The sequence below is a fragment of the Poecilia reticulata genome, chromosome 17 (genome assembly GCF_904066995.2).
Source record: "Poecilia reticulata chromosome 17, P_reticulata-male-v2, whole genome shotgun sequence".
NCBI lineage: Eukaryota > Metazoa > Chordata > Actinopteri > Cyprinodontiformes > Poeciliidae > Poecilia > Poecilia reticulata.
In genome coordinates this window covers 29,479,379-29,495,007 of record NC_088846.1, presented here as the reverse complement: position 1 = coordinate 29,495,007, position 15,629 = coordinate 29,479,379, and the positions used below count along the sequence as shown (strand labels likewise).

At 39.5% G+C, this 15,629-nt stretch overlaps 3 protein-coding genes across 3 annotated transcripts in view; all 3 read right to left on the bottom strand.

Annotated features, from left to right (window-relative positions):
- Positions 1–15,629, bottom strand: part of dnajc1 (DnaJ (Hsp40) homolog, subfamily C, member 1) — a 274,202-nt gene that overhangs the window by 145,519 nt on the left and 113,054 nt on the right. The window lies entirely within an intron of this gene.
- Positions 1,399–5,304, bottom strand: LOC145548052 (tripartite motif-containing protein 16-like). Its single transcript, XM_081598515.1, has 3 exons — positions 1,998–5,304; positions 1,913–1,965; positions 1,399–1,854 (listed from the first exon to the last, which is right to left on the bottom strand). Exons 1-3 carry the CDS (start codon positions 3,326–3,328, stop codon positions 1,733–1,735), a joined length of 1,506 nt encoding a protein of 501 aa, XP_081454641.1. The 5' UTR covers positions 3,329–5,304; the 3' UTR covers positions 1,399–1,732.
- On the bottom strand, positions 12,237–14,855 carry LOC145547967 (tripartite motif-containing protein 16-like). The gene has a single exon (XM_081598235.1). The coding sequence runs from the start codon at positions 14,138–14,140 to the stop codon at positions 12,479–12,481; it is 1,662 nt and encodes a 553-aa protein (XP_081454361.1). The 5' UTR covers positions 14,141–14,855; the 3' UTR covers positions 12,237–12,478.

The following is a 15,629-nucleotide window of genomic DNA, read 5'->3' as shown; positions in this document are numbered from 1 at the left end:
TACAAAAAATATTAATTTAAACTAACAAAATTCAAATGGATAAAGAATAAATAGCTCCAACACTAAGTACTAAAGGCCACTCATCTATAGATAATAACTAATTGACTTGATGTTTGTTTGCATTGACAGATTAACTGATCAGTTTAATAGAAGCTTAAATATAATATTTCTGCAGCAGAAATCAGATTATTCTCTATGAAGGAGAAGCCAAACATCAGAACTCACAATTTATAATTAACAGAAAACTTTCCACATTTCTCTGAAGAAAGTCAGAGAGAGAAAAGTAGACATTTATTTTCAGTTTTCAAAATCATTGATAAAAGGTGAAGGCAGGAGGCGGAGCTTGTAGCCATCATAATGAGGGTCTGACCCAGTGGGCGGAGCTTGTAGCCATCATAATGAGGGTCTGACCCAGTGGGCGGAGCTTGTAGCCATCATAATGAGGGTCTGACCCAGTGGGCGGAGCTTGTAGCCATCATAATGAGGGTCTGACCCAGTGGGCGGAGCTTGGAGCCATCATAATGAGGGTCTGACATTATGGGCGGAGCTTGTAGCCATCATAATGAGGGTCTGACCCAGTGGGCGGAGCTTGTAGCCATCATAATGAGGGTCTGACATTATGGGCGGAGCTTGTAGCCATCATAATGAGGGTCTGACCCAGTGGGCGGAGCTTGTAGCCATCATAATGAGGGTCTGACATTATGGGTGGAGCTTGTAGCCATCATAATGAGGGTCTGACATTATGGGCGGAGCTTGTAGCCATCATAATGAGGGTCTGACCCAGTGGGCGGAGCTTGTAGCCATCATAATGAGGGTCTGACATGCAGGAAACTCCAGCATTTAAGACTTCATTATAAAGCACAGATCACCAAATGCCAGGTGGAAAACAGATCAAATGAGCTCAACATCTTCATTACTTTTGCTTTTTAGTGAGTGAAAAATGAAGCAGAGTGATTAATTTAAAGACTATAATGAGGAAATCTGCATTAAACTTTACAGCTGTGATTCCAAAGTGAAGTCAGGATATAATAAAATGTTTTTAATGTTTTATTGGAGCAAAATTTGATCTAAATTACAGGAACCTGGAAAACCAGGATGAAACCTGGATGATCCATCAGAGCAAAGATTGTTTTCATTCTGCAAAATACAAACTTGTGAACAGAATATTAAAATGTCTCTTTTTACAAAACAAAGTTTATAAATCTGTGAGATTCTGGAAGAACATTCAGGGATTAGAAAGGAAAGTGAATCCTGACAGTCGGATTAATTTATGGAAAAGACTTTCTGTCTTGTTTCAGTATTTTAATCATTTTATTTATATGTTTAAAAACCAAATATCTGGTTTTATCTCTACGTCAGAGTTTCTGCCTGTAATAAAACGACTCAGACTCATTTGACTTCAGATTATATGAATTCATTTATTTTCTTCTGTTTTCATTCATTACAGTCTTTTCAGAGTTTTTACAGAGAATCTGAGGCTTCATGAAGGTTTTCAGGTTAACAGTCTAATAACAGCTTCAGAGAGAAAAATGTTCATTTCAAACACGAAACAAGTGAAACTTTAAGACCATTTTAACACATCTCTATTTCTCTGATTGATAAATCACTTTGCAGACAAAAGAAAATATCAGGGAGAAAATTTATTTGGGTTTACAGAACTCTGCAGAACCTCCAGTCAAAACTCCAGCCAGTAGCGGCTCAGTGAATCTGGTCTGGACTCTGTGGATCAGAGTCATGGATTCAGAGACGCTGTAGAAGGACAGAATACCTGCTCTGTGGTCCAGGTACACTCCGACTCTGGAGGAAACTGGACCTGAGACGGAGGTCCAGATGTTGTTGTGACCAAATTTAGAACTTTCACAATTTAAAGCCCAAGATTTGTCATTATGTCCAAATCCACATTCATTCCCACTTCCTGATCTGCTGATATTCTTGTATGCTACTGCTACATAAACCCATGACCCGCTTTGTATGCTACTGCTACATAAACCCATGACCCGCTCCTCTCCACCTCCCAGTAACAACGTCCAGTCAGACTCTCTTTACTCAGAACCTGACGATAATCAGTGAATCTGTCTGGATGACTTGGATAAGACTGATGTTCATCCATCACTGTCACCTTCCTGTTCCCCTCTGATAGAACCAGCTTTGTGTTTGCTGTGTTTGGATCCAGGTTGATTTCACATGAATACTTTAAGAATCCATCTCTGGTCTTTGGTTCTGGTTCTGACAGTAGAACATCCACCTCAGTGACCATCAGTGAGATGTTTGTCCATGAGTCTCTCAGGACGTCCTGTAGTTTGTCTCTAAGCTCTGACACAGCTGCTGTCACGTCCTCAAAGTGTCTCAGAGGACGGATGTTGATGCTGGATGAGTGTGTCGACTCCCTGAGTGCTGGCAGTGAGGGGTAGTTGAGGAGAAACTGGTTGTGATCCTCTGTGTGTGAGAGCTGCTCCAGCTCAGCGTCTTTCCTCTTCAGCTCACTGATCTCCTGCTCCAGCTTCTCCTGAACATCTTTGACTCGACTCACTTCAGTTTCCTGCTGGGATCTGATCTGCTGCTTCACATCAGAGCTTCTTTTCTGGAGGAGACGGATCAGCTCAGTGAAGATCTTCTCACTGTCCTCCACTGTTTTATCAGCAGAGTGATTGATGGCCTCCACCTCCTGTTGAAGCAGCTTCACATCTTTCTCTCTGTCCTGGATTCTCTGCTGGATGTTTCCTCGTCTCTCCTCCAGCTCTCTCTGCCTCTCAGTCCTTTCTGCTGCAGCTGACACTGTGTCATGACCTTTATGGTCATCCACAGAGCAGAGATAACAGATACACTTCTGATCAGTGCGGCAGAACATCTTCATCACCTCATCATGCTTAGAGCAGATGTTCTCCTGGAGGTTCTTGGACGGCTCCACCAGCTTGTGTTTCTTTAAAGGAGCCACATCATAATGAGGCTGAAGGTGTTTCTCACAGTAAGAGGCCAGACAGAATAAACAGGACTTGATGGCTTTCAGTTTTCTTCCAGTACAGAAATCACAGGCCACATCTTCATGTCCAGCATAGCAGTGATCAGCAGGAGCAGCTTGGAGTCCAGTCTTCTTCAGCTGCTCCACTAAAGCTGCTAGCATGATGTTTTTCTCTAGAACAGGCCTCGGTATGAAGGTTTTCCTGCACTGAGGGCAGCTCTGGATTCGTTTTTGTTCCTCTTCATCCCAGTGACTTTTAATACAGTTCATACAGTAGCTGTGTCCACAGGGAATCGTCACCGGATCCTTCAGTAGATCCAAACAGATCGAACAGGAGATAGTTTCTCGGTCCATCTGATTCTGCTCCATTTCTGCTCTCAGTCACAGCGACTGTGTGAGTTTCATTTCCTGAGAACAGAAACTGGGTTGAGCTCTGATCTACCAATCACGTGTCAGTGCAGGGAGGCTTCAGCCAATCAGCTTTCAGCTTCAGCAGCTGTTGTTCCTCCCAGTTTCAACGTTTCTTGAAGAGCAGGAATATCAGGCTCAGGGAAAATGTGGAAGAGGGTTAACAGAATGAATGGTGTAAGAACAGACTCTGGTTGTTCCTGTTTTAATTAGTGATGTAACAGCAGCAGGAAGCAGTGAAGAAAAAGCAACAGTGTTAGAGCTGATATTTTCCAAAATACATACATGCAGAAAAGGATAAATGAAAGTTGAACCTTTTTACTCTGAATCTGATGATTCCTCATCTACGTATCAAAGAGGATTTAGGAAGTGGAGGAATTATGAACCCTGGACTTTGTTTACATTGGTTTAAAACAAAAGAAGCTCAGGATAATAGAGTGAATAGCAGCAGTTTGTCTAGATGTAGCAAAGCTCCATGACATGAAGCAGAAAGAAACATTAATAATCAAACTGCTCAGAGAGGAGCTGAACACAGATTTAGATCAGGAAGCTGAGGGAGCAGAACTGGGAATCTAACCTTTGTCTCCTCATTTATAATCAATGGTTAAATATTTACAGAGTTTATTCTCTTATGTTCACCTTGAACCTTAAAATAAAACCTGTAACTTCACAGGGATCAAATGTTTAGTCTAACTTTAAATATTTTAAACATAAATCATAAACTAAACCAGGATAAGTACTAAAGGCCACTCATCTATAGATAATAACTAATTGACTTGATGTATAATGGGTGTGAGGTCGTGTTGCTACTCATGTACTGTAGGTGGCGGTATGCACCTTAAAGTTGCTTGATAATAGAGAAGAAGTAGAAGAAAACTGACGCCATATATAAGCTACGCTGAAGCTGTAAAAAGTGTGAAGGAGCAGAAAAAAGAGTGATTGAACAAAGAGATCAAACTATTCAGCAACCCAAAATACTACCAGAAGATAAGGTCTCGTACTCAGTGGAAAATCTGGTTTTATTCATAGCTTATGTCATCAACTGTACTGATCAAGCTAAGCACAAAACCGAGAAGATTAAAATAATAGTGAAAGGAGCTGAAAAATTCTTGGGATTTAAGAAAGGTACATGGGAAGAAATAAATAAAAAACTAGGTGGATAAGAAGTTGGAAGCAACAAGTGAAAGTAGTTTATGTTAATACTTCAATGGAACGCTAGGAGCCTGTTAGCCAATGGTCAGGAATTTAAAGGATATATTGACGAACTTGAAGTCCAACCAGATATAATTTGTGTACAAGAAACTTGGTTAAAACTAACCTTAGATTTTGTGATTGGAGGACATGTTAGTATAAGAAGAGATAGAGAAGAGGGAGGTGGTTGCAGAATATTTATAAAACAAGGGATACAATATCAGGTTATAGGAAAAGAACTAGAATTTATAGTAATTGAGGTATGGGTGCAGGAAAGTAAATTTAACATAATAAATGTCTATAATCCATGTAAATCATTAACGGTTGAAGTAATGGAGGAATTATTAGATCATTTGGAAGGGAGAGTAATTTGTTGTGGGGATTTCAATGCAAAACGTGCAACTGTGGGGAAACAGTAATGATAAAAATGGACAGGTTATAGAAGGAGTGATGGAAACGAAAAATGTAGTTTGTATTAATGAGAGAAGGGTACAAGAATGAATTTAAGAACAGGGATGGAATCAAGTTTAGATCTAACAATAGTATCAAATGATATAGCTGGTATCTGTGAATGGTCGGTTGATAAAGAAACAACGGTAGGTAGTGATCATTATCCTATAACTACAAGGGTAGGAATTATTGGAAATAAGTATAAAAATAGAGGGAAAGATTGAACTTTAATAAGGCAGATTGGAGTAAGTTTAGATACTTGTGTGAAATATATTTAGAAAAGGTAGATTTTAATATAAATATAAACAAAGTGTGGCGGGAGCAGTGTGTTAAGAATTGGAAACTTAAATTTAAAAGCACTATTTTAATAAAGATAAAATTGGTTTCAATGACTACTAAAAACTGACCTTTAAGGCACACAGACCCGCTACAGACGAGGCTTTAGACAATCTCACAATTCAACAATTTTATTTATTCCACAATTGTTTACTCAAAAATACTAATCTAAAATCACTCACACCTTAAAAATCAGTTATGGCTCAACTCAGACACGGGAGTGAAATTCGGGGTAGTGTCCTAAATGAAAAGAAACACAGCAAACAAAACAAAAGAAAATCGTGCACCAAACCAGAAGTAGTACCACCACCCGGAAAGTCCACCACCAACACCACGAGCTGGCCGCTCCTGTTAAAATACAAGAAACATTCAAATTACAAATACAATTATACAGTTCAGTCCACAACAACTCAAGCAGCAATAGTCCGAATTAAAAGTCTGTCCTGGGAGGAACCGATCCGCTGTAGCAGACGCCACTCAAAGCGGCACTAGAAGGATCAGTCCTAGCTGGTCACCAATCAGCCCAAATCAGCCACACTGGACGAGTAATAGGAGCCGCTTTACGCCGATCCAAACGGCGGGCAGGAAGCCAGCAAACAGGACGACAGGTAGGCAGCCGACAGATGATCCAGATGACAGGTGGACAACCAGAACAGCAGGCAAACAGCCGGTCAAGGACAAACAGCAGCGGCTATCACAAATAAATGTTAGAAATGGAATCTAAAAACATGCAAACTCCAGCACTTCACTTACCACTGAGCTCTTTATGTAGTGCCTCAAACAGGAAGGAGGAAACGTGGAGCTTGTACAGGCGGCCTGGATATACAACAAAAGCTGAGCTAAAGCTAAGCTAACAAATGTCAGGTGTGGGAAGATTCTTACCAGAGGGACGATTGATCGGCGATCAGAGTGTCGTTAAGCGCATTGGTTGAGCACGCGCATTAATTGGCAGCTGTTATACAGAAAATGTAAATGAATCACAAGTAATAAGCTTGATGGAGAGAGATGAAGCCTGCCTTACCCAGCGTGCAGCACCAACAAACGCAGAGGACTGAACCGGAAGGAAAACAACGTCATGTCACCAGGTGAGGGAGGCCCTTTATATACAGGCAGCCAGCGAGCGCCACAGCCAATTAGATTCAGGCACTTGTGTGGTGCGTTCAAAGCCTACAGGGCAAACTGCCACAGAAGTGAATGCAAGTATCTCAAAGATGATTACAGATGCAGCTGAAGATTCTATTAAGAAGTCAGGGAGTATTAATGATAAGAAAAGGTGCCATGGTGGACAAGTGAGGGTAAGGAAGCAATTAAATTAAGAAATAAAGCCTTTAAGGTATTAAAACTTAACCCAATTTATATGAACTTAATTGATTATAAAAGGAAGCAAGCAGTAGTTAGGAGGACTATAAAGAAAGCTAAGAGAGATTATTGGAGGACATTTTGTAGTACAATAGGGAGAGATACAAAAGTTGAGAAGATTTGGAAAGTAATTTAAAAAATGAATGGAATTAAAAAAGAGTTTGATTATCCTGTATTAAAAGAAGAGAATATGGATATAATTAGAGATGAGGATAAAGCGGAGGTATTGGCAACATCGTTTAGTAAGATACATAGTACAGATAACATTAGCGAAGAAGGAAGAAAAGGAAGAGAAAATACTGTCCTTAAGTATAAAAATGTAATGGAGACTGAAGAAGAGGTAAATAATTTTTTGAATGTTGAATTTACCAAAGTGGAATTAAATTGTGTGCTTAAAAAGACCAAAAATACGGCGCCAGGTAAAGATAACATTTGGTATAGAATGATAAGTCAACTAAGTGATAAATCAAAAGTTATAATATTAAAACTATTTAATAAAATCTGGGAGGAGGGAAAATTACCAGAGTTATGGAAGGAATCTATTATAGTACCGATAGCTAAACCAGGAAAAGATCATTCAAAACCAGAACGTTATAGGCCAATAGCATTAACTTCAAACTTAAGTAAAATAATGGAAAACATGATTAATAATAGATTAGTGTATTATTTAAATAAAAAGGAATGTATTTCTAAGTATCAAAGTGGTTTTGGTAAAGGGAGGAGCACTAATGACCCAACGTTATGTCCAACACATTCTCACTCCCAACTCGTCACATGTTGACGCCGAGGGAACCTGCTGATAGGGATTTTTTGGTATTATCATTTTGTTGTTACTTTAGTTCATATTCAGTCTAATGTTAGTCAGTTTAAAGTGTTCTCTTCTTTAGTGTGTGTATGAACTAACCTGGAGGTCACAGCTGCCTGTTCATCTTCATGTGAAACAGTTTGACCGAGATTTGAACCGGGCTCAGATCGTAGGTCAGATGTTAAATTGTTTTACGACCTCTGCTGTTTTTCCTCTGCTGTCTATCTTGCCTATCCTCCCTCTTTGAAGTTTGATAATAAAAGACAAGCTGTTCCCAAAGATTTTCAGAACACATGGTGAGCGGCTTGGAGGAGCAGTTCACTGTGCCTTCTCCTTCTGCAGAAGTTTGGTTAAAAACTCATATACGTTGTCTGTGGTTCTCTTTTTCCATGTAGGTTTCAGAAAATACCTAACACCTGCCCAAGCGTCAACATGTGACGAGTTGGGAGTGAGAATGTGTTGTTATGTCTGGAGCATGAAGTAAGAAGAGCTCAAGTAAACAAAGAAAGTGTAGTGGCTGTATTTGTTGATTTTGAAAAAGCATATGATGTGATGTGGGTAGAGGGTTTATTCATTAAATTATACAAATTGGGGATTAAAGGAAAAATATATGAATGGATTAAAGACTTTCTAACAAACAGGAAATTACAGGTAAAAATTGGAGAGGTAGTTTCAGGTAAATATGTAGTGGAAAATGGTACGCCACAGGGAGCATTATAAGTCCTTTACTGTTTTCTGTGATGATTAATGACATATTTAAAAATATTGGAAGGGATGTGGGATGCTCACTCTTTGCAGATGATGGAGCCGTATGGAAAAGAGGGAAGAATATGGAGTTTATAGGGAAAAAGATACAAAAGGTCATTGTTGATATAGAGCTGTGGGCATTGCAATGGGGATTTAAATTCTCAGTGGATAAAACGAAAGTAATTGTTTTTTCTCAAGGTAATAGAATTAAAGTTATATAATCAAAAAATTGAACAGGTAAAGAGTATAAAATTTCTGGGGTTGTGGTTTGATGAGAAGTTAAAGTGGAGTATCCACATCCAAAAGATTGTAGATAAATGTAAGAACAAATTGAATATATTAAGATGTTTGGCTGGTAATGATTGGGGGGCAGACAGACAAGAGTTAAAACAGATTAAAACAGGGACGATAAGATCGGACCTTGATTTTGGATGTTTAGTTTACAGGTCAGCAGCTAAAACTCATCTGGATAAATTAGACAGTATTCAACACCAGGCATTAACACATCTCTATTTCTGTTTCTCACAGTAAGAGGCCAGACAGAATAAACAGGACTTGATGGCTTTCAGTTTTCTTCCAGTGCAGAAATCACAGGCCACATCTTCAGGTCCAGCATAGCAGTGATCAGCAGCAGCAGCTTGGAGTCCAGTCTTCTTCAGCTGCTCCACTAAAGCTGCTAGCATCAGTAATCTTTGCTCGGCTTGCAGGCGGTTGCCATGGCAACGGGTGTGCTTAAACGACAAAGAGACTAGGAGTAAAAAGGTAGATGTTTCCAGTTGATAGTCTGTTCGGGTTGTTTTACCTTTTTTTACCTTTGCTGTGGCTCATTACACCTGCTGTAGTTTCTGAACATTCAATAAACGACAAAATTGGACTGATTACCTCGTTCGTTTGTGAGCATACGTCACAACAAACATCAAATAGGACAAACATATTTCATTAAGTTTCAACAAATTTTACCGCGATAATTATGTGAAATTAAATTAATTATATCCCGACCTCAGAAGATTTGCCTTTACCTTTACTGGGCTCTTTGGTTCCTCCTATCAGTCTGTAGTTTCTCATATTGAGGTCATCAAACCAAATTTCAGATCCACCATGACTGACTGACACCTGCTGGCGTCAGGTTTGCAACCAGCTTCTGACTGAGAAACCAGTAACCATTGACCAGTAACCAGAAACCATTGACCAGTGACCAGTGACCAGAAACCAGAAACCATTGACCATTGACCAGTGACCAGAAACCATTGACCAGTGACCATTGACCATTGACCATTGACCAGTGACCATTGACCATTGACCAGTGACCATTGACCATTGACCAGTGACCAGAAACCATTGACCATTGACCAGTGACCATTGACCAGTGACCATTGACCATTGACCAGTGACCAGAAACCATTGACCATTGACCATTGACCAGTGACCATTGACCATTGACCAGTGACCAGTGACCATTGACCATTGACCAGTGACCAGAAACCATTGACCAGTGACCAGTGACCATTGACCAGTGACCATTGACCATTGACCAGTGACCAGAAACCATTGACCATTGACCAGTGACCATTGACCAGTGACCAGTGACCATTGACCATTGACCAGTGACCAGTGACCAGTGACCATTGACCATTGACCAGTGACCAGTGACCATTGACCATTGACCAGTGACCAGAAACCAGTAAGCTGCTCCCAGTGTCAGAATCTCACTGAAAAAGAAACTGGATTAGGTTTTCTGTCACTTTATTATTTCTGCTATAACTGATGTATATTCACATATAATATAAGTTAATAGAGTTTAATTTGCAATTTTTGTCTTTGTGTCATGAGGTAGATCTCAGGCGGCTGGTGAGAGAAAAAGTAGATCTTGGTCTCTAAAAGTTTGGGCACCCCTGATCTAATCAATTGAAATGTCAAAAATCAAATACAGCAATTATAATGTCTAATTGTTGCTTTTTAAAAATATTTTTAACAATTTTAAGATCGATTAATTCCCTATTTATTCTCCTATTTAATTATTTCCTATTTATCTAATTTACTATTATTTTTATGAAGAGGCTATTTTAACCTGGGTTACACATGACATTGTCATCATGCCATAGAACTGCCTTTACTTATTGATTATTGGTTTGACTATCATTCTGTGTCATTATGATGTTTACAACCAGTTTACTTTAGTGCAGACAAACGTGTTAGTTCAGCTTCATTCAGCCGAACATGAGGTTGGCTGCAGCCTGCAGGCCTTGATCCATTTATTCCAGACTCTGTTTGGGTTTTGGAAATGTTCCTCCTGATAAGGGGCGTGGACTTCTGGACAAATAGCGACCGTCGATTGGTCACTTCCTGACAAACCGCCTAGAATGACTGACAGATTACGTCCACAGACTAAAACTTACTAAAACATAAACGCTTCTCTCCTACTCTGTATTACCTGCAGTTGGACACTAGGTGGCGGCATTTACAAAGACATAGAGATTTTATTTGGCCAATCATTTCCGGTTTGTTGACCGTTTGTTCTCAAATGTTAGATTCATCAGTAGCTTTAGTCTCTACAGATGTCAGGTTGTTTCCAAACGCAGGAAGAGAAACCGGAAGTGGATCCAGGGTTTTATAATCCAGGTGCAGAGAGGACAGAAACATTGAATCTGCCTCCAGCAGGAATGATGATGGATTTGTGTTCAGTTACTGTAAACTCTGAACCTGCTGCCAGTTTATATTAAAGGGTCAATTCACCCAAACAAACCATTAAGCTGAGCAGTTTTTCCTTAAAGGAAGAAAAGATGAAAACTTTAATCTGAGGTAACTACAAACTAAAATAAGGATGGATTTTTGATTGAAAACATTAAACATTCTTACATTAACTCTTATAAGATTTGTTTTGTGTCCAGCAGTGATAATCTATTTCACACAAAATTAATTAATAAAAATGTTTGTTTTTAATTTTCACTATGTAAAACTCTGAGTTTAACAACATAAAACAATAAAATTACAGATTAATACGATTAAAATAAAAATGTAACAACTTTTTAAACACCAGAGTAAATAAGTCACAGAATGATTCTGATTTCTTCACCAACACTAAGAAAATATACAGTAATAAACAGTTTTATAGTAAAAAAACTAAAATGTTTAATTTCATATCTCATAACTGAGGGAACAAACACTGAGATCTGGAACCAACTGATTTCAGGTCGTGTTGTTTTTCATGTCTTTGGCATAAACTTCATAAATATATGTTTAAATGGAGCTGACTTTGTTTTCTGCCTGAATTCAGGAGCAGAAATATTCAACTTTCTGAGCTGAACGTACGCAGCCTGTTGTTCCCACTGACTCGCCTCAGGCTGCAGGAGGAAACGTTTCAACGCAGCTGTGAGGCGTTCAGGTGCTCATGACAGACTGTGGGAAACTCCAGCATTTAAGACTTCATTATAAAGCACAGATCACCAAATGCCAGGTGGAAAACAGATCAAATGAGCTCAACATCTTCATTACTTTTGCTTTTTAGTGAGTGAAAAATGAAGCAGAGTGATTAATTTAAAGACTATAATGAGGAAATATGCATTAAACTTTACAGCTGTGATTCCAAAGTGAAGTCAGGATATAATAAAATGTTTTTAATGTTTTATTGGAGCAAAATTTGAAACTTGGATCTAAATTACAGGAACCTGGAAAACCAGGATGAAACCTGGATGATCCATCAGAGCAAAGATTGTTTTCATTCTGCAAAATACAAACTTGTGAACAGAATATTAAAATGTCTCTTTTTACAAAACAAAGTTTATAAATCTGTGAGATTCTGGAAGAACATTCAGGGATTAGAAAGGAAAGTGAATCCTGACAGTCGGATTAATTTATGGAAAAGACTTTCTGTCTTGTTTCAGTATTTTAATCATTTTATTTATATGTTTAAACACCAAATATCTGGTTTTATCTCTACGTCAGAGTTTCTGCCTGTAATAAAACGACTCAGACTCATTTAACTTCAGATTATATGAATTCATTTATTTTCTTCTGTTTTCATTCATTACAGTCTTTTCAGAGTTTTTACAGAGAATCTGAGGCTTCATGAAGGTTTTCAGGTTAACAGTCTAATAACAGCTTCAGAGAGAAAAATGTTCATTTCAAACACCAAACAAGTGAAACTTTAAGACCATTTTAACACATCTCTATTTCTCTGATTGATAAATCACTTTGCAGACAAAAGAAAATATCAGGGAGAAAATTTATTTGGGTTTACAGAACTCTGCAGAACCTCCAGTCCCTCTAAACCAAACTCCAGCCAGTAGCGGCTCAGTGAATCTGGTCTGGACTCTGTGGATCAGAGTCATGGATTCAGAGACGCTGTAGAAGGACAGAATACCTGCTCTGTGGTCCAGGTACACTCCGACTCTGGAGGAAACTGGACCTGAGATGGAGGTCCAGATGTTGTTGTGACCAAATTCAGAACTTTCACAATTTAAAGCCCAAGATTTGTCATTATATCCAAATCTACATTCATTCCCACCTCCTGATCTGCTGATGTTCTTGTATGCTACTGCTACATAAACCCATGACCCGCTCCACTCCACCTCCCAGTAACAACGTCCAGTCAGACTCTCTTTACTCAGAACCTGACAGTAATCAGTGAATCTGTCTGGATGACTTGGATAAGACTGAGGTTGATTCATCACTGTAACCTTCCTGTTCCCCTCTGATAGAACCAGCTGTGTGTGAGCTGTGTTTGGATCCAGGTTGATTTCACATGAATACTTTAAGAATCCAGCTCTGGTCTTTGGTTCTGGTTCTGACAGTAGAACATCCACCTCAGTGACCATCAGTGAGATGTTTGTCCATGAGTCTCTCAGGACGTCCTGTAGTTTGTCTCTGAGCTCTGACACAGCTGCTGTCACGTCCTCAAAGTGTCTCAGAGGACGGATGTTGATGCTGGATGAGTGTGTCGACTCCCTGAGTGCTGGCAGTGAGGGGTAGTTGAGGAGAAACTGGTTGTGATCCTCTGTGTGTGAGAGCTGCTCCAGCTCAGCGTCTTTCCTCTTCAGCTCACTGATCTCCTGCTCCAGCTTCTCCTGAACATCTTTGACTCGACTCACTTCAGTTTCCTGCTGGGATCTGATCTGCTGCTTCACATCAGAGCTTCTTTTCTGGAGGAGACGGATCAGCTCAGTGAAGATCTTCTCACTGTCCTCCACTGTTTTATCAGCAGAGTGATTGATGGCCTCCACCTCCTGTTGAAGCAGCTTCACATCTTTCTCTCTGTCCTGGATTCTCTGCTGGATGTTTCCTCGTCTCTCCTCCAGCTCTCTCTGCCTCTCAGTCCTTTCTGCTGCAGCTGACACTGTGTCATGACCTTTATGTTCATCCACAGAGCAAAGATAACAGATACACTTCTGATCAGTGCGGCAGAACATCTTCATCACCTCATCATGCTTAGAGCAGATGTTCTCCTGGAGGTTCTTGGACGGCTCCACCAGCTTGTGTTTCTTTAAAGGAGCCACATCATAATGAGGCTGAAGGTGTTTCTCACAGTAAGAGGCCAGACAGAATAAACAGGACTTGATGGCCTTCAGTTTTCTTCCAGTACAGAAATCACAGGCCACATCTTCAGGTCCAGCATAGCAGAGATCAGCAGGAGCAGCTTGGAGTCCAGTCTTCTTCAGCTGCTCCACTAAAGCTGCTAGCATGGTGCTCTTCTGCAGTAAAGGCCTCTCTGTGAAGGAGTGCCTGCATTGAGGGCAGTGGCAGCTTTTCTTCTCCTCACCTTCATCCCAGAAGCTTTTAATACAGTTCATACAGTAGCTGTGTCCACAGGGAATCGTCACCGGATCCTTCAGTAGATCCAAACAGATCGAACAGGACAAAGTTTCTCGGTCCATCTGATTCTGCTCCATTTCTGCTCTCAGTCACAGCGACTGTGTGAGTTTCATTTCCTGAGAACAGAAACTGGGTTGAGCTCTGATCTACCAATCACGTGTCAGTGCAGAGAGGCTGCAGCCAATCAGCTTTCAGCTTCAGCAGCTGTTGTTCTTCCCAGTTTCAACGTTTCTTGAAGAGCAGGAATATCCGGCTACTAAACTGCATTTGTGTCTCCATTAAAACAGGGAGGAGTCCTTAGTGTTAACACAGCGGCTGCAGCAGTTTGTGTGGATCTTTGAAAGGAGTCTGTGCAAATCAAATCCTCACAACCTGCTGAATTTTATAGATATTTAGCAGATATTTAGTATTTTTCAAAGATCACACTTCTTTTTCCAGATCTGGGGGTTTAGTCTTCTAAAGCATGTTAATGTTCATCCTAATATATGTTAGCCTGACTGGAAAACATGGAAATCTGCAGCACCTTGTTGCTCTTCTTGTTCCTGTTACAGGTGTGTCAGAGCTGTGTTTCTGTTTTAGGTCTTCAGAGGAGGAAATGAGGAGATCTGTGGTCAGAGAGGAGCTGAACACAGATTTAAATCTGCAGAAGCCTGAGGGAGGGTGATCAGGGTTTTACAGCCTGCAGAATAAGGAACAGAACTGGAAACAACCCGTCTTGTAACAACCGTAATTGTGTAGTGTCTCTTTAAGAGAGCACGAGTTATTGCTAGTGATGTCATAAGTATGCGCCACTGCTTCTTCTTTTTTTTAACTGCAGTAGAGCTTTAATGAAATACTGAGGGACTCACTGAATGTCATTGTAAACAGCAGTCAGCTAAAGTGCAGACATTTTAAACAGACTGACATCATTTAAAATGTCTTCTATAACTTTTTTTTAATAACTTTATTTCAAACAAATAACATGAACATACATATGGACGTAAACTCAATGACAAATATTAAAATATACTAATAAAAACAAATAGTAAAGAATAATTACAGACTTTCAGGGTGTTACTGTTAAAGTCTAGAGAGACAAAAGTTAAAGAAATACACACACACACACACACACACACACACACACACACACACACACACACACACACACACATATACATACATACATACATACATACATACATACATACATACATACATACATACATACATACATACATACATACATACATACATACATACATACATACATTTGATTTTGAATTTGATAAAACAATATTTTTTCCGATTTCTTCTGTAAGAAGTTTTTGCAAGCCCGACCAAAATATTGTAGCGTTTATTCCACAAATAAATGTTCAATACTTTCACCTTCACACTGACAAAAAGAGCAGCTGTTGCTGACATCTGGAGAGAAGCGACAAATGTTACTTTTAACTGGATAATATCTACGTAAAATCTTAAATAAAACTTCTTTGATCCTATTAGTAATTATATATTTATGAGGCAGTAAAAAGATTGCACTCCACAATTTGTTGCTCATATAATCCCATCTATGTTTACTTATGGGAG

Bases quoted from the DNA above. Each gene is read 5' to 3' on its own strand.
- LOC145548052 (XM_081598515.1), bottom strand. From the start codon at position 3,328: ATGGAGCAGAATCAGATGGACCGAGAAACTATCTCCTGTTCGATCTGT. The intron at 1,966-1,997 runs GTCATGGGTTTA...TAGCATACAAAG, and splicing joins TGGGAGGTGGAGAGGAGCGG to CGGGTCATGGGTTTATGTAG. The intron at 1,855-1,912 runs GTGGGAATGAAT...AAATTGTGAAAG, and splicing joins GAATATCAGCAGATCAGGAA to TTCTAAATTTGGTCACAACA.
- LOC145547967 (XM_081598235.1), bottom strand. From the start codon at position 14,140: ATGGAGCAGAATCAGATGGACCGAGAAACTTTGTCCTGTTCGATCTGT.